Consider the following 23,659-nt stretch of genomic DNA (forward strand, 5'->3'; position numbering starts at 1 on the left):
AAAAAGGAGAAATGTCACAGCCTTAGAGAGCAGCTCTAGTTTATGGGCAAATTGAGCTGTAACAGGGCTCAGAGACTTCTTAAACTCAAGACTTTCAAAAATCACCTTTCATTTGTTCATTTATTCATTTATTCAAGCATTTCCTGAGCTCAAATCTGCTAATTTTAATGATGAGGATGAGGATGAGAGGCAGAGAAGCGAATTCCTGGATTCCTGGGGAACACAGACACAGAACGGGCCTTGAGCCCTGGAATAACTCACACAACCATGCATCCTCGAGACAACATAGAAACTTCCAAGAAACCTGAACTTGGGGCTGCTGGGAGGCATGCCCAGAAAGAGTAGATTGTCTACCCCTGGGGCCAAAACGGAGCAAGGAGGCCACCTGAAGTCAATGACAAGGAGTCAGGACTGAGGAGGAAGAGGGGCCTTCTAGAGTGTTGAGTAGAGGGGGACTCAGCAAGAAAGAGGAAGGAGAAGGTCACCTAGTTTACCCCTAAAAGAATGAGGAAGTGGTTAAGGTGGCATGTTTCACACAAAGCCAAGCTGCCACTGAACTGCCCCTTGTCCTCTCTTCCTCTTCCTGGGCCAACACTCTCAGTGTACTCTCTCAGATCTGTGTGCCCAGCAGCAGCTCATGAGGCTGTCACACTTTTAGTTATAAGTATTTAACAGGCAATAAAAAACTCAGGGCTAGACATCTATCAAAATCTTCATAAATTATATAGAATTATAGCACAAACTTGAAGTATAACATTGCTTTTGAGACATGTAAAATTATGGTGAATTTTGGAAAAGGCTTAACTTTTAATAAACCAAAAGGACACTGTGGTGACACAATTCAAGCTTCTGGGGAAAAAATCTCAGATGTATTTCATTAACACCAAAACTAAGAATGAACCACTGAATGATGCAATTGAGTGTGATGCTGAAATAAAAAATACAACCACTCTTGCAGTCAGTCATATTTTTTCCTTTTTAACCTTCAGCTCAATGATATTACAGTTATTGACTAGTTTTACCATGTGTAAAATAATAGCAAATTAAGATTTAGTAATCTACTTTTTAAAAAACTGAATTTCTACCCAGGGATAAGGCTATAAAATTCCTATTAAAGATAAACAAATTACAGCAAACAATAAGGAGAAAATCTTCTCTATAGATAAATATCAAAAAGTAGATATATAGTATGTGTTATAAAAAAGCATCTTTTATCAGAGCTGGCTTCGTAGGTTTTATCATTCTTATTGCTACTGTTGTTTTTAAACTGCAAAGAGAAAAAAAAAGCATTTCTTAAGGTCATCTTTATCCAGGTCTACTAGAAGTACTTTACAGAGTGGAACTTGACTCTCACACTTTTATGATGCATTTTATCCTAAATCTCTGCACATCTTAATTCTGAGTAGAGAAATGTATCAAGTCAAAAAATAAGCTCCACGTATTAATGAAAAGGAAAATTCAACTTATAATCATCAACATTTGAAAATTTTGATAATATTCTGTTAATTAAAAAAAGAAGAAGAAAGCACTTCTAGAACTATTAAGATAGCCCAAAGTATTGACTATTTTTGTTAAAAATTCACCATTCAAAATGAAGTCAATTCATAGTTTTTGGTACATTGACAGGTATTCTGAGAATTATCCAAATGATCCATGAGTTTTTGTATCATATAGCTAATTCTGGGTATTTCCAGAACTGAACTGTGCTATTCTTCTTACTAATGATGTTTACTATTTCCTTCTTTATTTATTTATTTAGAGACAGAGTCTCATTGTTGCCCAGGCTGGAGTGCAGTTGTGGGATCTCGGCTCCCTGCAGTCTCTGCCTCCCAGGTTCAAGCAATTCTCCCACCTCAACATCCCAAGTACCTGGGACTACAGGTGTGTGCCACCAAGCCCGCCTAATTTTTATATTTTTTTGTAGAGACGGGGTTTTGCCATTTTAAAAGCCAGGCTGGTCTTGAACTCCTAACCTTAGGTGATTCACCCACCCACACCTGCTGGGATTACAGGCGTGAGCCACTGTGCCCAACCTATTTCCTCTTTTTAAAAATTACTATTATTATTGTCATTCTCAAACTATTATCTCATGAACGTTATATTGTCTATATCAGATTTTCAGTGTGGGCTATATTTTTTAAATAACAGATGGTATTTGAATATATAAAAGATATAAATCCTTTTCAAAATGTTGCCTTGTGTATTTTTCTGAAAAGCTTGACAACCATCTGTAGAGCTTTTGCAGAAGACTTTTTTCTTCCCTCATTTTTTGTCTCTTTAAAATCAATGACTATTTTTATTCTGCTTGGTCAGACAAGTAGGCCTTTGATTTACAACAGCTGTATTCCCATGGAACACATACATACAATTTCATTTTGCCTTTATAATTTTTTTTAATTATCCAGTAAGAAGACATAGTTTATTGGTCTAAGGATTTTGGAATCATTCAGGTCTTTTAAACTAACATGATGAAGTTATAGAGTGGTTTTATTACACATCTTATTGCCATAAGTTTGTCTAACTCTGGCTTTAATAATTATATTTTAACAATTGCTAGCCTGTGTACAATATTTTCCTTTCCTTGACTTCTCAATTTTATTCCTAAATTCAGAAGATTTTTGATGTGAATTCTTCAACCGCTGATAATGTATTTGAGCTTAATTCCAGTTGTTACAAATGCTCTTCAATAGTTTATTATTATAAAAATGCCATGATAGGAATCTACTGATATGTAAGAAAATGTCTATACTTCAGTTCAGCAGTACTCCAGAGCTAACATTACCAAGATTTCATGAGGGAAAATATATGTTTACAGGAAAATAAAACTGAACAGCAACCAAGAGTTGGCTCTCAAATATATGACCATTAGTTTCTTTGTTTCTCTTTAAAATATAAGAACAAGGCAATAACAAATATAAAGAAAAAACTTACAGCCACATTACATTTATATTCCAACAATTAACTTATAATGTATCTGCTTCATATAAAAATGCTAAAATATGTAGGTACTCAAGAAAACTTTTCATTCTGAAGATGATCAGGAATTGTTGTTTGCCAGTTCGACTGACACCGAAAACCTACATTTGCCTATTATTCTCCATGCTTCCATGTAACCTAATAAGCACCCAAACCACCAAAATGGTGGCCTCTAACAAGGCTGGGTTCTGGTACTGCTGGCTTCTTATTCTATGGCCCACATGTTTATATGCTGATAGATGCAAATACATGTAAGATTCTCTAAGGCCAGACATAAGTTCACTTGGCCTGTAACACAGCAGTGACCCTTGAAATGCAAGTACAAACTCCACATTTTTTAGTTTCATATTAAACATTTCATGCTTCGTAGGAAACAATTAATTTCATCTATTAAAAGAAACCAAATGAGAAAACCTCCAACTAAATCTATCACTCATTGAATCTATAAGCTCAGAAAAAAATTTAACTTCCTCTTGCCTTGGTTCATCTACATTAGCTCCTGAATGGATACACTGGGGCAGGGAGAAAGCCATTTTCTAGTCTTGTTTCCATACAGACTTGAGTTCTTCTCCCTGAACAACAGGAGTAACAATCCAGTTTTACTATAACACCAGTTCTGAGAGAATCAGCTGAAGGAACAAGGTATCACTTCAGCCACTGTGTCTTTCTAAAAGTTTCTTTCAGGGATGATACCTTAATTTATTTTTCCATTGCCTTTCTCTTTCTCCTAAAATACTAAGCATACACCAGGTTGGATAAATAATTGGCATTCAGTAAGTAAACTTATTATTATCTCTTTAATCCATAAAGATCTTTCTTAACTTTTTTTTTGTTGTTTATTTTTTGAGACATGGTCTTGCTCTGTCACCCAGGCTGGAGTGCAGTGGCACTTCACACAAACACGGTTCACTGTAGCTCCAACCTCCTGGACTCAAGCCATCCTCTCACCTCAGCCTTCCCAGTAGCTGGGACCACAGGTGTGTGCCACTGCACCCAGGTAATTTTTAAAAATTTTTTGTAGAGACAGGGTCTTGCCACATTGCCCTGGCTGGCCTCAAGTTCCTGGGCTCAAGCAACCCTCCCACCTCAGCCCAAAAAAGTGCTAGGATTACAGGCATGAGCCACCACACCCAATCTTAACAATCTTTTTAAGATAACATTGTTTTATTAATAATTGAGATGTTTTGAACAAAGGTCATTAATATTAAGAACTTTTGTAGATCATTTAGTGTTACAAGTTTCTGCGAATGTGAACATATACTATTAAATAGTTTTATCATGTAGTGTCCACCCTAAATCTTTCTGGTAAATAAGATGGGTTAAAAATAAATTATGTCAATTTAAAAATTTTAGTCTTCTGGATTTTGATTTTAAAATATTATTTCCTAATCTCCAGGAAAATTACAGTGTATTGATACTGAAAATGAACACATCTCCTATAACCTTGAAACCTATTACATAACATGTTATTGCTTCTTTTTTCTCCACTATTTCTCCCATGACATCACAACCAGTTCTTGAAAAGCTATTGACTCTTAAAAGTTGAGCTTCGCATTCTTACCTGGCACCCTCTTTGCCCAGTTGATCATGTGAACCAGCTCCCTGTCTGCCAGGTTGGTCAGTAAGCCCATCATTGAAGCTTCACTGAAGGGTCTGGTAGGATCATACTCGGAATACAGTATAGGGGGCTCAGCATCCAGCAAGGCACTGACCATCTGGTCGGCCGTCAGGGACAAGGCCGGGCTGTTCTTCTTAGAGTGCTTGATCATGAGCGGGCTTGGCCAAAGGTTGGCAGCTCTCATGTCTCCAGCGGACCCCACTTCACCCCTGCCCTCCCCATCATCTCTCTGGCGCTTGTGTTTCAACATTCTCCCTCCTCTTCGGTCTTTTCGTATCCCTGAAAACACAGGGGGAAAAAAAAACAATTAGTTTATTTTTTTCCCATGTAAACTTTTATACAAAAAATTTTCAAAGCTAACCGTCTTTCATTTTATTTGAAGAAATACTTTCAAGCACAGGTGAGCTGGTAAGTGTTTAACAAGTGGCTCTCCAAGAGAAGAAGAAAAAGACTTCTATTTGTAGCAGTTGCCAATTTTCATGGTGTAAATACTGCCACCATAACAAACTTCAGGCCACTTGTCTGACATCAAATGGCTTACAAAACTCCTGAAAATTGAACAGTAGGCTTTGGTGAGCCCGGACAAACTGACTCTGACACACCAGATAGGGGTGTGTGTAGGTAACGAGTGTTATAAAAAGAACAGAATTCTAATTTTAGTTATTCTTAAAATATGATTTAGCATCAAAGACTACTTCTGCTAGGAATATTCTTTTAATAGTAAATTAAAAGGGCATTTTTAAAAGCATTTAGTCCAAGTAGACTTCTTAATGGGCAAGACTAAATAAGAATGACTTGCTCGCAAGGTATATTACAGCCTCTGGCCCCCTGGGGTGCTAAGTCCTTCACTGCTGCTAACCTGCTCCTCATCACCCTAGGATTACCACAAGTCCCTCAAGTCGTTTACTGGATTTTAAGCTTTTCACAAATGTGTTTGTTTTTTCCTAACATAAAAGTTGTAAAATTCTAAAAAGAGTTTGTTTTATTTGATAATTTCCCCCCAAAGGTTTACCCAGCTGTGGTTCTCACTAACTAAATTATGAAATGGGGTGAAGAGGGGGGATCCAATTTTTTGCAGTGATTCTTTGAGGTTTGGGCTCAGCACCTTAACCTGAAAAAGGCCATACTGTGCTGCCGAAATGTATTAACATCTGCCAAAAACAACTATTTTAAAAAGACAAAAAGCTTCTATATTTTCAAAAAAGTTAATCTCTCCAATATTTATCAGACAGCAATAATTCTTAGATTTAAATGAAGGAAGCAATCATTTTGATACAAAGTTAATACAACTATTTTTAATATCAAAGACATGAGAAATAAATGCTCTTTATAACATATTACTTGTTCTATCACTTTATAACAAATAACTAGTGTGAGAACTTTGTCTTGTTTTGTTTTAATTTGTAAATGTATTTGGACAAATGTGTAACTGAAATATATATATATGTTTTATACATATAAATATATATATAAAATATATTAAATGACACTTCAAAAACATAGAGAAGCCATGAACTCTTCCTATTTGCTCAGTATTAAAATAAGCATTTCTCATGAAATAGTAAACATTATAATAAAGATTATTATTATTACTAATAAGCATTCAGAACTTACTACAAATTTTAAGCATTTACATACACTTTACATGGAAGCACTTTAGAACTAATTTAGTTCTCACAATAATCTTGTAAGTTTGAGAAACCGTTACTTAAAGAGATGATCCAACTTGTACAAGATCATTCTCTATTAAGTATGATTCCAGAAACTGGCTCTGAAAAGAAGTTTGCTTTTGTTTTCAGTTAAACAGAGATTTTGAATTTAGTCCATTATGTAGGTACAAACTTAACAAGTTTCAGGACACTATGTAGGTAGTAACTTAACAAACTGAGGGACACCTAAAAGTAAAAGATGAGAACAATGGCACCTGACCAGCCATTGTCCTTGGTCAGGCATTTCAACTTTTATTGCCAGATTTGCCAATGAGATCACAATATCTGAACTAAGGGAGATGATATGTCCACTCTACTCTCAATTCATCAGAGCATACCTGATGTATCACACTCATTGCTGGATCCTGAAACTATTAAGAAAAATAAGCCTACTCAAGTTAGAGCAACTAGAAAGGTAAGGAGACATGAAATCAGGTCATATAGTGAGCAAGTGAGGAACAAAGAAGGGTTAGCCTAGAGAAAGGAAAACATGGAGGAAACCTGAGCATCTCCTGTACATGGGTTGTTCTGCAGAAGACGGGTTCAACTTGTTCTTTATGAGCCCAAAGGCTAAAATAGAAGCAGGGTGTGGAAACTTTTTAGTTAGTTACAGCTCAATGTAAGGAAGCAGTTTGAAACAGTCAGAGTTGATGACAAAGATAGAAGCTGCCATCATAGGAAATGATGAGGGGGATCACTGGGGGTTTCCAAGAATAGGCTAGATGAAGACTTTCAAGGGATGTTCCCAAAGGATTCCATTATCCAGAAAGCACTTGCACTAGTTGACCTCCAGTAGCCCCTCCAATGCTGAGATTGTTCTATACGACTCTACCATCCTCTATTTGAAACACTAGGAAAAAAAAAAAAATGTAAGAGCAAGAGACTTGCGGTGGAAACCAGGGAAAAAATGTCAAAAGCAAAGAATCTTTCTCGGTTCAGATTTCTCAGGAAATTCTGAGGTCAGAGTTTTGAGATGAGTTTTAACTTGTATTTCCCTACTCTTTGTGAGGGCTGGGGTAAGAAAATGCCTGGTTCTTCAGTATTAGTCAGTGTATTACCCAAGTACTATTTATACCCCTATTCTACAAGTTTACAAAGAAATTAATAATGTGATCAAGTCTTATAGGAAAGATGCAGCAGTGATTACAATCTTTTAATAGCAGATCTACAGAAAGAAATAAAAGCAAGTGATTTGACTAAAAAAGAAATGGTTAGAAGGTGATATTGTTTTTCCTAAGGTGAAATCAAGAGTTACCAAATTATAACTACACAAGCATTTTACCTTTTAAAAATAAAGTACTTTAAAAATAATATGCCTCTTTCATAAATGTAATTTATCTTCCTTTAAAAAGATTCCAAAGAAAAGCACTTCGGTTAATAAAGCAAACAAAATGTAGTGTTATCACCCACTTTAAAATGCTTCAGCAGTCATACTAAAGCTAATCCACTTTCCAGCAGAAGAATTTTAGAATCAATTCAGAAACTGATATTGGCAGTATCAAAAATATTTCATCAAAGTATTTCTTCATTTAGTAAAAATCCGTTCAATACTTACAATGTATATTCACGGAAGATGCAGTAGTAAACAAAGACAGATCATGTTATCCTCCATCAAGTTTTCAGCTTGGAGGGAGGAAGACATTGATCAAAAGTTATTCAATATTCGTTGAATGAATTAATGAACGAATGAACTGCCGAAAGCATAGTGGATGGGAGGAAGTGACTGGGGAAGAAGGAGACAAAGAAAACGTCTCTAAGAAAGGATGTCACATTTAAATCAAATCATGATATTTCCCTTCTTGGAGGAATTTAGGAGCAAACTACTTAGATGGCTTAGTTGTAGTACTATGTGAAGAAGTAAGTGGAACCACCACACCCATTTACATCTCACAACTGTATGATTCAGGTTGTTGAACACAAGACACACAGGTTTGGGCTTTGGAACAACAAAATGCAATTGGAAAGATGAGGAAAGAGATGACTATTTATAAAATCATCAAATAATCAAGTAGGTGAAAGTAGATTCACTTAGCACTAACAAATATTTTCTTTAATATACTGATATGGTTTGGCTGTGTCCCCATCCAAATCTCATCTGGAATTATAGTTCTCATAGTCCCCACATGTTGTGGGAGGGGCTCAGTGGGAGGTAATTGAATCATGGGGGCAGGTTTTTCCTGTGCTGTTCTCATGATAGTGAATAAGTCTCACGAGATCTGATGGTTTCATAAAGGGCAGTTCCCTTGCACATGCTCTCTTGCCTGCTGCTATATAAGACATGCCCTTGCTTCCCCTTCACCTTCTGCCATGATTGTGAGACCTCTCTAGCCATGTGGAACTGTGAGTTCATTATGCCTGTTTTTTTTTTTTTAATAAATTACCCAGTCTCAGGTATTTCTTTACAGCAGTATGAAAATGGACTAATACATATACCCAAAATGTACTATATTTTCCAAATTCCAAAGTCCCTACAAAGTGTACAAACAAAACAAAATTAGAAAATTATACATAGTATATGACTAACTGCATGTGATAGGATCCCAAGGGTATGGTTCAATGAAGAATGAATCCTCTTCTACATAGGAGTAGTAATTTTACACATTATTGGTGATAATATTGCATAGACATTTTATAGAAGTTCAAAAATATCTAACTAGAATTGAGTGGAAGAAGGTAAAAAAGAAAGTGACCTGACTTCTATTTCAGTTTTACCCCAGGTTAAGTGAAAACTGCAAATCAGAAACAATAGGCTGTGTCACTGTGGAACATACAGCTTATTCTTAATTATATAGAATGGTGGACCACAGGAGTGGCATGGATAATTGAAATTCAAAGATCAAATTTAAAACTTATTCCTTGCTTCCTACCAAGACATTGTCTTGAATTGTTAGTAGACCAGCAACACAGAGTGATACGGATTTTACTTAAGTTCACCCCCCAACTGTCTAACTTTTGTTAACTCTCAGGGGAAAAACCAAAAGGTCAAACTACCAGTTCATAAAGCAGAGGAAAAAACAAAGCAAACAGTTAGTTTAGATCATGCAAATATTAAACAGGCAGCCTCTTGACGGTCAAGAAGTTTACTTGCAGTGACCAACATGTTGGCTTGGAATGCCATACACACAAGATACATTGTCATTCACACACAAGCATGCCGTTTTCCAGAATGGTTGAGCAGTATATTCAACTGCACAACAGAGATAGTGTGCCCTGGATAGCTAGTGTACACTGTCATTATCTCTCAAGTTACGTAACTGACTAGACAATATTTGCATCAAAGCAAATTTCTTTGTACCTCTTTTCAAAATTTTAACCTTAACAATGATTGAAGGATTTTTCTAACAAGACCCACCTGTTTTAAATAAGGGATGGAGATATCAAGCTCTCTTTCATCCTGCAAGCCCACTGTAAGTGTGAAATGCCACCAGTTTGAATTTCATCTCCTTGGGTTAAAGCAACTGTAATATCCTCATCACATTGTTGTAAGGATTTAGAAAGGCTGAGTATAAAATTTCCACTTGGCAGTAATCAAGGTGGATTTGAATGATTCTAGTCCACCTAGGAGGTATTAACTTAGGGGAATTTATTAAAGCAATAAACACAGGCAACAGGAATGAGGAGGAAAAGGAAAGAGATGGTACGGAGGGCACTCTCTAGGGGAGGTGAGCCCTAAGGAATCTCTTCAAAGTCTGCCTGGACTTGGAAGCTAGGTAGAAAGGCGGTATAGGGGACAACTTGTGACAAGGTGAAAGGAGCTGAAGACACATCAACTGCTTAAACAATTATGTCCTGGCCCTAAAATCAAAAGACCTGTCCTAATGAGTCAAATGCCTAATGAGGCATTTTCAAAGACTACCTCTAATTACTTCAGTTTGTTTAATCATCTGTTTTTTTCATTCTTTAAATTTTTTGGCTTGGCTATTGTATCTCAGAAAAAGTTAACATACTGCCTGAGTATTCATTAGGAATAGAGTTCATTGGATTATGCTTCTAATGCACTCTAATTTTTACATTTTCTTTCACTGAAATGAGCTTTTTTCTTAATATGCTATGCTTCCAGAAAAAAAACTAGTATAATATCAGTAAAGTTATTTCTCTCCAGTTTCCCATGACTACTTTCATGTATTATTAGAGATTTTGAACATTTGCATAATCACTTTCTTTTGTTTCTCAATAATTCATGAGGTATTAAAAGGCAAGACAAAGAAATACACTAAAAGCTTTTAAATTCAACATGTTAAAGAAAACAGGAGTGCTGATTAATTAAGAATTAAATAAAGACAATAACTAATAAAACTTTCTCTGGAGAGACTCCCCAGTATCAATTCTAACACTCTCCCTTCAAATACTATGAGGTAAGTACTGTCATTGTCCCCCATTTAACAGAAAAGAAAGAAGTTCAGATTAACTACCATGCTCAAGGTCATACCACGGGCAGCACAGAGGTTTGAATCAAGGTCTGTCTGCCTCCAAAGCCTCTGTACCACAATGTCATTGATTGTAAAGCATTGGTAAGACCATTATATCATGATGTATCATTACACTATGTAATTCATGCAATTACAGATTATTATTATATTATATATAATAATATAATATAATATATATAATAATATATATTATTATTAGTGTTATCACAGCCTCTAAATGTTTCAGGTCAAGGAACTATAAATTATCTGGTTCACTTAAAGCTACTTAATGTTCTTTCCTTCTCTCCTTTCATATCTACAAACTCACCTTAACCCACGGAGCATTTCCTTACATGTCCCTGCCTATAGTCCCCTCCTTGCTGTCTTTAAGCCTCCCTCCTAGTTCATAGGTTCCTTCTTGCCTAGATCATTGCAGCAGTTCCTAATTTGTCTTCTTGCCTATCTTCAGTCTTCCCTCCAACCCAATTAACTGATCTCGCCTATCTTCAGTCTTCCCTGCAATCCCTCAATGACTGCCTTAGCTATCAGCAGGAACTAACTATACTCTGAAAACTCTTGGCAGTTCTACGGTGCTACTAGAGGTGGTGCTGTTGAGGTTTCTGGTCATCTCGTACCCCCCATTTTGTCTAAAGCAGCTATGCTTTTATATGTATTTTTTATGCTGGGATTAGGGGAAGAACTTATTTTAGACAGAGTTTACTGGTTTTATTTTACATTTTAAAAGCTACTGATCTCCTGAATAAAATCAAACTCTAAGATTCATGAAAGTACTTTTCAAACCTATCTTTACAAATCCCCTCCAAAAGCCTTTGTTTTTTATAAACAAGGATGAGCCTGTGCCTCTTTTTATAATACTTCCCAACACCACCTTGTTCTTTTTCTATGCCTCCTCTTGCATTGGCCTTGAAAACCCAATTAACACCCCGTTTCATCCATAGTGAATCTTAGACCCCACTCTAGTTTTATGGCTCTACTTTCCCTGTTCTTGTAGTTTTTCTTTCCTGTGCCATTCGTTTGGCAACTATGATGTTCTACCCTATATATATACTTACACCTAGGTTCCTCCCAACTTGCTGTGGCCTGAAACTTCTCTCCAGGCTGGAAGCAATCAGAAGGCTCATTTTTTTCCCTTTCTTTTTTTTTTTTTTTAAATTTATTTATTATTATTAAACTTCAAGTTGTAGGGTACATGTGCACAACGTGCAGGTTTGCTACATATGTATACTTGGGCCATGTTGGTGTGCTGCACCCATCAACTCGTCATTTACATCAGGTATAACTCCCAATGCAATCCCTCCCCGCTCCCCCCTCCCCATGATAGGCCCTGGTGTATGATGTTCCCCTTCCCGAGTCCAAGTGATCTCATTGTTCAGTTCCCGCCTATGAGTGAGAACATGCGGTGTTTGGTTTTCTGTTCTTGTGATAGTTTGCTAAGAATGATGGTTTCCAGCTGCATCCATGTCTACAAAGGACACAAACTCATCCTTTTTTATGGCTGCATAGTATTCCATGGTGTATATGTGCCACATTTTCTTAATCCAATCTGTCACTGATGGACATTTGGGTTGATTCCAAATCTTTGCTATTGTGAATAGTGCTGCAATAAACATACGTGTGCATGTGTCTTTATAGCAGCATAATTTATAATCCTTTGGGTATATACCCAGTAATGGGATGGCTGGGTCATATGGTACATCTAGTTCTAGATCCTTGAGGAATCGCCATACTGTTTTCCATAATGGTTGAACTAGTTTACAATCCCACCAACAGTGTAAAAGTGTTCCTATTTCTCCACATCCTCTCCAGCACCTGTTGTTTCCTGACTTTTGAATGATCGCCATTCTAACTGGTGTGAGATGGTATCTCATTGTGGTTTTGATTTCCCTTTCTTATGAAATACCATCCTGCACTGATTGATGTCCAAGGTTTAAAGACAGCAGTGTCATGTTCAGCGTTTTGTCCAGTTTTTGTTTGCTTATTATATTTTCTGGTGGGAAGGCAAATGTAGCCTTTGTTACTCCACCTTGTCCAGAAGCAGAAGTTTCCAGTAATTATTTTGGTCATCTGTTTAACAAAATCCTTTAACCTCGTCTTTTCTCATGAACAAACTGCCAATTTGAAATTCTTAGTTTCTTCTTCTAGAGTTTTGCTGGCATGGACCTTATCAGGATTTCCCTTTCTTTTCTCATAAAGTGTAACAAGCAAAAACAATTTCAAGCCCAGCTGAGAAAAATTGGAGGGTGGGAAAGTAAAGATTACGTTTAGTAGATAAAGGATGCCCAATTTGCCATCCCCCAAATTCTCCCACATGGCAAGTTTAGGGGTCCCATTTCCTCAAAGCTGCTCTCCCCAAGTCTTAGAATGAACTCTGTTTCATTGATTCGGAGCAGCGAGTCCTGCCTTCCCCACCTGCTGACCATGGGAACATTTCCGTCTTCATTCATCTAATGATGTACTCTGATACAGATTACAATGACTGGGAGAGGGAGACAAGGTTGTTGTCTATCCCTTTACAGTGGAGCTAGGGAGTACAGCACAGTCCCGATGACCTGAGATGAGGGGTCACAATGCAAATATAACTCTTCCTTTATTAAATGGGACGACACACCCTGTTGTAGGAGCAGGTTCCCAAGGTAAGTTGGAAAGATCTTTCTGCTTCATGTTACATAATGAAAAAGGGCACGGACTGATGTGACTGATCTTCAGGATGTGAATACATCCCAAAGTAAGACTCTTCAGTTTCAGAATCTTCTAGAAGTTCAGAATCACTAAGAAATTCAGAATCACCTAAAGTTGCAGAAATTTAGAAAAGCTGATGACGAAGGAGAGATTTCATCATTTGTTGGAGTATATTAAAGTGAGCTGTTCTTTGTAGGATGTTTTTTGGAAAATATTGAAATCTGTAATGAATTAACTAATTGGTGTAATACTCATTTATGAATTCTTGGTTTCCCAGCATCTTAGTTGCCTTCCTACATTTGGCGAATTCCCTAATACATGAGTTGGTGGTTGCCAGGACTTGCTTTCCATCACAAAAGCTAGAAGGACAATTACTGTTGTCTGTGGCTCCGGACTCTAGGGTGAAGGTAGGTGACCTGGGCCCCACCTGCACGCAGCCTGTTCCCCTGTGACTGTGAAGTCTGGACACAGGACAATTCAGCCTGCTGTCCTGTGGTGGATCTGCAGTCCAGGAGTGAAGGCAGTGGCTCCTGCCAGGCTGCCCCCAAGGCATCACACTGATGAAGTGCTGGCTGCTATGCCATGCTGACTGCCTCTTGGTTTCCACCTGTTTTCCGAGCCTGGTTATTCAACCTTCACATTAAATCTGTGATCAAACCAAAATTACTTCAATAATTTCTTTTTCTGCTGAAGTGAGAACCAGTTTGTCTTGCTTGCAATCAGTAATAATAATTATTATTATTATGATAAACTAACATTTATTGAGCACTCGCCAGATCCCAATTGCTCATCTAAGCTCTTGACTAAGTTACACCATGTAATTTTCAAAGCCACAATGTAAGGTAGGTGCTATTAGTATTCCTTTCTATAGCCAAGGAAGCTGACACATGAAGATGGGGTTTGAACCCAGGCAGGATGATTTCAGAGCCCATAATTTTAATTACCATGGCACAACTGCCTTAGGAAACACTGACTGGCATGATCTGTAGAAACCCACATGCACTGTCAATCAATATAAATCTGTTCTGTGTTTACATATGGGCTTCTAGAATCCTTAGAGGGCAAATTATTATATAAGCCAGGGCCTTTATTGATCCAGTATGGATACAATCATGATTCTGTAATTGCTGGAATTATCAGCTATAATATTTCTTATTAGAGATTCCAAATTGCACATATCCTAGTCTAGAAATTATTTTTCAAAAAGAATTTCCCTGTTTTCCCCCTGATGCTTTTATTTTTGGAAATTATTTACCTATTAATAGACTCTAGTGCTTGAATATCAGATGTAGTAAAATAGGTTATTATTCTGCACATGGAGCAGATAGACTAAAACTGCTATCTCCTGCCAAAATTAGCTCTCAAAATCATCTTCATGATGATTTTTTAAAGGTACTACAACTGGTTGAGAATGGTAAAAAGAGCCCCCAAGGAATGGAAGAATGTCGTGTATCACTTATGTAAAATGTACACATGCTCATTCACTTTGAATCAGCTTCAATTTTATTCATTCACTTAATACAACAAAGTTATTGAGAGTCGGGCACTGCTCTGGGGCAAAAAGACAAATCCCTACCCTCACAATGTCATATTTTTGTGAGGAAGATAGACAATAAACAAATAAACATATGATGTCTGATAATGGTAAGTGCTAGGGGAAAAAACAAAGTGGAAAGCAGGGGAAGAGGATGTTTAGATCAGGGACTACCTCTCTGTGCTGTAGAAACCAGAATGAAGTGAGGAAGGTAAACGAGCAACACACAAATGCTGACACTGGGAAGGAAATGGGCTCGAAGGTTTCTAGCAAGAGCCAAAGACCAGGGAAGGTCACAGCAGCCTGAACAAGGGAAAAGTAAGACAAGGGAGGCCAATCCCACAGGGCCATGCCAGCTAAGGTGAGAGCTTGCATTGTACTCTAAAAGAGATGAGAAGCCACTGCTTTCCACAGAGCAGAGGAGTGCCAATGATAGAGTTTATAGTTTTGGAAGAACTCTTGGCTGTTGGAAGAATTCAAAGATCAAAAGTTACAAAATAAGTTAGGAAGCCATTGCAGTTGACAAGGTAACAGGGGTTTGTATTAGGGTTATTTCAAAAATGGTGAGAAGTGCCTGAGTTTAATTTATTTTGAAAGTAAAGCCAATAAGACATGCTGATGGATTGGATGTGGAATGTCAGGAGAGAGATAAACAATTGTGATTAAGAGTTCAAGGGCTCTAATGGAAAAGAAGACAACACACAATGAAAGATGGGTAATATGAGCAGAAAGATAGAAATTTTAAGAAAGAATCAAAAGCAAATGCTAGAAATGTAAAAATGGTATAATCAATGAGCTGAAAGATAAGTCAACAGAAACGTCCCAAACTGAAATGTAAAGAATCAAAAGAATGAAAAAGCAAAAAGTATAACAAACATATGCATAATTGGAATACCATAAAGAAAAAAAAAAGAAAGGAGAAGAAGAAATATTTGAGGTAATGTTGACTGATAACTTTTCAAAATTAATGACAGACACCAAACCACAGATCCAGGAAGCTCAGAGAATATCAAGAAGATAAATACATGCCACTCCTTACAAAAAACAAAAGAAACAACACCTAGGCATATTGTATTCAAACTGCAAAAAAAACCAAAGACAAGGAGAAAATCTTGAAAAAGCCAGAGTCGGGGCAGGGAAACACCTAACTATAGAGAACAGGATGAAATACAGCAGATTTCTCTTCAGAAACCATACATTAATAAAGAAAGTGAAGTAAAATATATAAAATGTTGAAAAAAGTGACCAATCTAGAATTCTAGATGCAGGGAAATTATCCCTCAAAAGTGAAGATTAAAAAAAAAAAATCACACAAAAATTCAGAGAATTCATCACCAGCAGACTTGCCCTGCAGAGTATGTTAAAAAATGTTCTTCAAGCAAGAGGAAGGTGATATAAGTCAGAAACTTGGATCTACATAAATCATGGAAGATAATCACAGAATGTGTAAATTAAGGTAAAATAAAAGGAAATTTATTTTAGAAAGGATTCTAAATTCTTTCCAAATTCTTAATTGATGTAAACAATAGGATTATAAGTCATGCTGCTATAAAGACATATGCACATGTATGTTTAATGCAGCACTATTCACAATAGCAAAGATTTGGAATCAACACAAATGTCCATCAGTGACAGATTAGATTAAGAAAATGTGGCACATATACACCATGGAATACTATGCAGCCATAAAAAAGGATGAGTTTGTGTCCTTTGTAGACATGGATGCAGCTGGAAACCATTATTCTCATCAAACTTTCGCAAGAACAGAAAACCAAATACCGCATGTTCTCACTCATAGGTGGAAATTGAACAATGAGATCACTTGGACACAAGAAGGGGAGCATCACACACCGGGTCCTATTGTGGGGAGGGGGGAAGGGGGAGAGATAGCATTAGGAGATATACCTAATGTAAATGATGAGTTAATGGGTGCAGCACACCAACATGGCACATGTATACATATGTAACAAATCTGCACGTTGTGCACATGTACCCTAGAACTTAAAGTATAATAATAAAAAAAATTCATTGAATATCAAACACATAGTATAAGAAAACATGTCATACTTAATTAAAATTTTTCATATTGATTACATATGGAAATGATATTTTAGGTATACTTGATTAAATAAAATATAATCTTTAAAAAAACAATAATTGCCTGTTTAAAATCATAATAGTAACAATGTATATAGGTGATTATAGTATATAGGTAAGCAAAATGAATGACAGCTAGATCACAAGGGACAGTAGGGAGGAATTGAGAATACTATGCTATAATATCTTTATATTTCATGCAAAGAGAAATAGTGTTATTTGAAGGCATATTTAGAATAGTTAAAAATGTATACTGTGAACTTTAGGGGCACCAGTACAAAAATTCTTTAAAGAAGTATAGTTAGGCTGGGCATGGTGGCTCACTCCTATAATCCCAACACTTTGGGAGGCCAAGGCCGGTGGATCACATGGGGTCAGGAGTTTGAGACCAGCCTTACCAACATGGAGAAACTCCACCTCTACTAAAAATACAAAATTAGCCAGGCATGGTGGTGCATGCCTGTAATTCCAGCTACTCAGGAGGCTGAGGCAGGAGAATCGCTTGAACCCAGGAGACGGAGTTTGCGGTGAGCCAAGATCACACCATTGCACTCCCACCTGAGCAACAAGAGCAAAACTCTGTCTCAAAAAAAAAAAAAAAAAAAAAGAAGTACAGTTAATACTCTAAGAGAAAAGATAAAATGGTATTACATACATTGCTCAAATAAAACTACAAAAGACCAAAAAGAAGCCTTTGACAACAAATATGAAACAGTTAACAAACATAGGTTTATTTTTATTCAAATATATCAATACTTGCTTTAAATATAAATTGTTTAAATATACCAATTAAAAGATGGAAGTTGTCAGATTGAATTTTAAGGAAGACCAAACTATACGTTGTCTACAACAAGCCCCATTTAGTTATTTATTTATTTTAATTATCCTGCCTCAGCCTCCTGAGTAGCTGGGACTACGGGTAGCTGCCTCCACATCCAGCTAATTTATTTTTAATTTTTTATTTATTTTTATTTATTTATATTTTATTTTACTTTAAGTTCCAGGATACCTGTGCAGAATGTGCAGTTTTGTTACATAGGTATACAAGTGCCATGGTGGTTTGCTGCACCTATTAACCTGTCATCTAGGTTTTAAGCCCAGCATGCAAAATACTTTATTTGGTATTTGTTCTAATAACAATGCCCACTTTAAATATAATAACTCTGATATATTAAAAGTAAAGGAATGGAGAAAGATATACCATGCTAACATTCATAAAAATAAAGCTGAAGTGGTTATATTAATTTCATGCAAAGCAGACTACCAAAGAAGGAAAAGTATCAAGGATAAAGATTATGATACAGGGGTCAACTGTTCAAGATGATATAACAATGGTAAATATGTGTATATATGTGTATACCTAACAAAAGTGAATCAAAACACATGAAGCAAAATGGTTGAAACTAAAAGGGGAAATAGACAAGTCCAAACCATTATTATACTTAGAAACTTCACCATTCCCCTGTCAGTAATTGCTAGTGTGAGCGGGCAGAAAATTAATACAGATATAGTTGACCTAAACGGTATGATTAATCAACATGATCTAATTAATATTTACAGAATACTCCATCAAACCACAACTGAATACACATTCTTCTCAAGCTCTGATGGAATACACACCAAGATAGACCACATTCTGGGTCACAAAACATCCTTAACACATTTAAAAGAATAGAAATTGTACAAAGTAGGCCTCATACCAAATTGGAAATAAATTAGAAATCAACAGAAAGATAGCTGGAAAATTTCAAAATATTTAGAGATTAAACAACACACTTTTAAAGAACGTATGAGTCAAAGAAAAAGCCTCAAAAGGAATTGTAAACTATTTTGAACTAAATGAAAATAAAAATAGAACATCAAAATCCGTGGGACGCAGGAAAAGCAGTGCTTAGAGAAAAATTCATAGCATTAAGTAAATATATTAGATAAGAAAAGTATATAATATCAAAAACCAACCTAAGCCACCGCCTTGGGAAACTAGAGAAGAAAAAACTAGATCAGCTTAAAGCAAGCAGAAGAGAAAGAATAATACAGACAGTTCCCAACTTAAGATGGTTTGATTTATGATTATTTTGACTTCACAATGGTGCAAAAGCAATATGCATGCATTCAGTAGAAACTGTATTTTCAATTTGCAATTTAGATCTTCCCCTGTGCTAGCAATATGTGGGACAATACTCTCAATTAATGCTGGGCGGCAGCAGCAAGCCACAGCTCTCAGTCAGCTATGTGATCCTCAGGGTAAACCATCAATACTCTATAGTGTGTTTTGTTGCCAGATCATTTTGCTCAACTATAGGTTAATGTATGTGTTCTGAGAACATTTAAGGGAGGCTAGGCTAACCAATAATGTTCGGTAGGTCAGGTGCATTACATGCATTTTTGATTTATGATACTTTCAAATTACAGTGGATTTATTGGGACACAATCCTATCATAAGTCAAGGAGCATCTGAAATTAGGGCAGAAGGCAATAAAATTGAAAACAGAAACATAATAAAGAAACTCAGTGAAACAAAAACTGGTTCTTTTAAAAGATCAGTAAAATTGATAAACTTCTATTCAGGCTAATTAAGAAAAAGAAGCCGGGCACAGTGGCTCACGCCTGTAATCCCAGCACTTCGGGAGGCCGAGGCAGGCAAAGCACTTGAGGCCGGGAGTTCAAAACCAACCTGGCCAACATGGCGAAACCTCATCTCTACTAAAAATACAAAAAAAAATTAGCCAAGTGTATTGGAGCATGCCTGTAATACCAGCTACTCGGGAGGCTGAGACATGCGAATCACTTGAACCCAAGAGGCAGAGGTTGCAGTGAGCACAGATCACACCATTGCACTCCGGCCTGGGTGGCAGAGTAAGACTCTGGAAAAAAAAAAAAAAGAGAGACAGAAAACATAAATTACCAATATCTTAAATGAAAGAGAAGTCACCATGACACTGGTCTCTTGGAGATTAAAAGGATAATAAAGGAATATTATGAACAACTCTACGCTCACAAATTTGATAATTTGGAGGAAATGGACCAATTCCTTGAAATACACAAACTACCAAAACTCACACATGGAGAAATAAATAACTGAAATATCTCCATATATATTAAATATATTGATTCAATAACTAATTACCTTCCAATAAAGAAATCATCTGGCTCAGATGGTGGCAAGATTATTTCTAACAAATTTTCGAGAAAGAAATTGTGCCAATTCTCTACAGTCTCTTTTAGTAAACAGAGGCAGAGGAAACACATCTTAACTCATTCTCAGTCTAGAATTATCCTAATACCAAAATCAGATAAAGATATTACAAGAAAGTAAAACTAGAGACCAACATCTCTCCTGAGCACTGGCACAAAATCTCAACAAAATATTAGCAAGACAGAACAAACAATGCATAAAATAAATTATACATCATGAACAAATGGGATTTATTCCATGTCTGAAGGCAAATTCAACATTTGAAAATAAATCAGTATAATCTGTCACATTAAGAGTGAAAATGGGAAAAGTCATATGATCATATTAATTGACACAGGAAAAGTATTTGACCAAATTTAACTGCTATTTATGATAAAAACTCAGCCAATTCAGAATAGACAAAAATTTCCTCAATTTCATAAAGGAAATTTTAAAAACCAATAGCTAACATTATCCCTAATGGTGAAAAACTAAACACTTCCCCCTGAAGATGAGGATAAGTCTAAGATATCTTATCTCATTCCTCCTATAATACATTATACTAGAAATACTAGCAAGTGCAATAAGGCAAAAAAATAAAAAATAAAAAAAATAAAAGATATATAGATTGGGAAGGAAGAAATAAAACATCTTTATTCACAGATGGCGTGATTATCTATGCAGAAAATTCCAATGAATTAACAACAACAAAAAACTCCACTGGAACTAATAAGTAATGATGCCAAGGTTAAAGGATCTCATGTCAATATACAACAGTCAATTTCTTTCCTACATATCATCACGAATAACAGGAATTCAAAGTTTAGAAAACAATACCATTTACCATAGTACATTCAATACAAAGATATAAATTAACAAAGTATGTACAAGACCTATATGTAAAAAACTATAAAACAATGAAAAATCAAAGAAGATCTTAAAAAGATGAAGAGATAATTAATAGTCAGAAATTGAAAGCTCAATATTGTTACATGTTCATATTATTCAATATTGATAAAATGTCAATTCTTCCCAACTTAATTAACAGATTCAGAGTAATCTAAATCCAAATCCCAATCATCTATTTTGTAGATATTGACAATTGATTCTAACACATTTAAAGAAAGGCAAAAGACCTAGAATAGCCTTTAATACTGAAGAAGAACTAAAATTCTGAAGAAGGTGGAGCACTTGCACTATTTTATTTCAAGACTTATCATAAAGGCTATAGTAATAAAGGTAGTATGGTACAGGTTAAAGTATAGACAGATGGACCAGTGAAACAGAATAACAAGTCCAGAAATAGATCCACACACATAAGGTCAACTGATCTTTGACAAAGAAGAAGAGCCAATTAAATGGGAAAAAGGTCATGTTTTCAGAAAATATTGCATTGATTATCCTTAAGATATATATAAAAAGAAAATGTTGCTGAAGCAATTGGACATCAATGTGGAAAAAGAAAAACTTATTCACAAACCTTACACCTTAAACAAAACTTAAAGCGAATCATTGATCTAAATATATAATGCAAAATTATAAAACTACTTCTTGAAGAAAACAAAAAATTCTATATGATATTGAATTTGGTGATAAGTTTGCATATACAACACCAATAGCACAATCTATGGAAGAAAAAAATTAATAAGTTGGACTTCATTAACATTTAAATTTCTACTCTGAAAAAAACAATTAAGAGAATGAAAAGATAAGCCACAAACTGGGAGAAATTATTTGTGAAATACATGGCTGATAAAAGACTTGTCATCGAAATATACAAAGAAAAAACTCCTCAAACTCAACAAAAAGAAAACAAAAAGCCAATTTTATGTATGTATGTATTTTGAGATGGAGTTTTGTTCTTGTTGCCCAGGCTGAAGTGCAATGGTTCAGTCTCAGCTCACGGCAACCTCTGCCTCCCAGGTTCCAGTGATTCTCCTGCCTCCGCCTCCCAAGTAACTGGGATTACAAGTGTCCGACACCATGCCTGACTAATTTTTGTGTTTTTAGTAGAGACGGGGTTTCACTATGTTGGCCAGAATGGTCTCGAACTCCTGACCTCAGGTGATCTGCCTGCCTTGGCTTCTAAAAGTGCTGGGATTACAGGCGTGAGCCACTGTGCCCAGCCCAAAACCCCACTTTTAAAATGGGCAAATTCTGACATACACCTCATTGAAGAATATATACAGTTGGCAACAAATGAAAAAATGCTAAGTATCACTAATCATTAGAGAAATGTAAATTAAAGCCATGACGAGATACCATCTCACACCAGTGAGAATGGCTACTATTAAAAACTCAAAAAAAAAAAAAAAAAAAAAGAAGACAGATGCTGGGGAAGTTATGGAGAAAAGGGAACACTCATACACTGCTGGTGGGAGTATGAATTAGTTCACCCATTGTGGAAAGCAGTGTGGAAATTCCTCAAAGACCTAAAAGGAGAAGTACCATTAAACCCAGTAATCCCATTACTGGGTATATGCCCAGTGGAATGTAAATTGTTCTGCCATAAAGACACATATACATGTATGTTCATTGCAACACCATTCACAACAGCAAAAACATGGAACCAACCTAAATGCCCACCAATGGTAGGCAGGATTAAAAAAAAAATGAAGTACATAGACACCATGCAATACTATGCAGCCATTAAAAAACAAACAAACAAACAACAACAACAACAAAAACACGAGAGCATGTCCTGTACAGGAACAAGGATGGAGCTAGAGGACATTATCCTTAGCAAACTAACGCAGAAATGGAAAACCAAATACTGCATGTTCTCACTTTTAAGTGAGAGATAAATAATGAGAACCAATGGGCATAAAGAGGGGAACAAGAGACATTGGGGCCTACGTGAGGGAACAGAGTGGGAGGAGCGAGAGGATCAGGAAAAAGAACTATCAAGAACTGTGCTTAGCACCTGGGTGAGAAGATGAGCTGCACACCAAACCCCGTGACACAAATTTGCCTGTATTAACAAATGTACATATGTACCCCAAATCTAAAATAAAAGTTACAAAATAAAATAAAAAGAAAAATTAATTTTAAAAATATATAGTTGGCAAAAAAAAGCTTATGAAAATATCCTCAATATTTTTTGTCATTAAGAAATTGCAGGCCAGACTCGGTGGCTCATGCCGATAATCCCAGCACTTTGGGAGGCCAGGATGGGTGGATCATTAGGTCAGGTGTTCAACACCAGCCTGGCCAGTATGGTGAAACCCCGTCTCTACTAAAAATACAAAAATTAGCCGGGCATGGTGGCAGTCACCTGTAATCCCAGCTACTCAGGAGGCTGAGGCAGAGAATTGCTTGAACCCCGGAGGTGGAGGTTGCGGTGAGCCAAGATCGTGCCACTGCACTTCAGCCTGGGTGATAGAGTGAGACTCCATCTCAAAAAAAAAAAAAAAAAAAAAAAAAAACTGCAAATTAAAACAA

At 36.2% G+C, this 23,659-nt stretch overlaps 1 protein-coding gene across 15 annotated transcripts in view; it reads right to left on the bottom strand.

The window, feature by feature from the left end:
- ESR1 (estrogen receptor 1) overlaps positions 1 to 23,659 on the bottom strand; it is a 458,483-nt gene that overhangs the window by 205,232 nt on the left and 229,592 nt on the right. For all 15 annotated transcript variants that reach the window (XM_073022349.1, XM_038000576.2, XM_008007598.3 and 12 more), the window contains one exon: positions 4,538 to 4,873. In XM_073022349.1, coding sequence (XP_072878450.1) covers positions 4,538 to 4,873 — 336 coding nt within the window. The remainder of the gene's footprint in view (positions 1 to 4,537; positions 4,874 to 23,659) is intronic.

Source organism: Chlorocebus sabaeus, chromosome 13 (genome assembly GCF_047675955.1).
Source record: "Chlorocebus sabaeus isolate Y175 chromosome 13, mChlSab1.0.hap1, whole genome shotgun sequence".
Classification (NCBI taxonomy): Eukaryota; Metazoa; Chordata; class Mammalia; order Primates; family Cercopithecidae; genus Chlorocebus; species Chlorocebus sabaeus.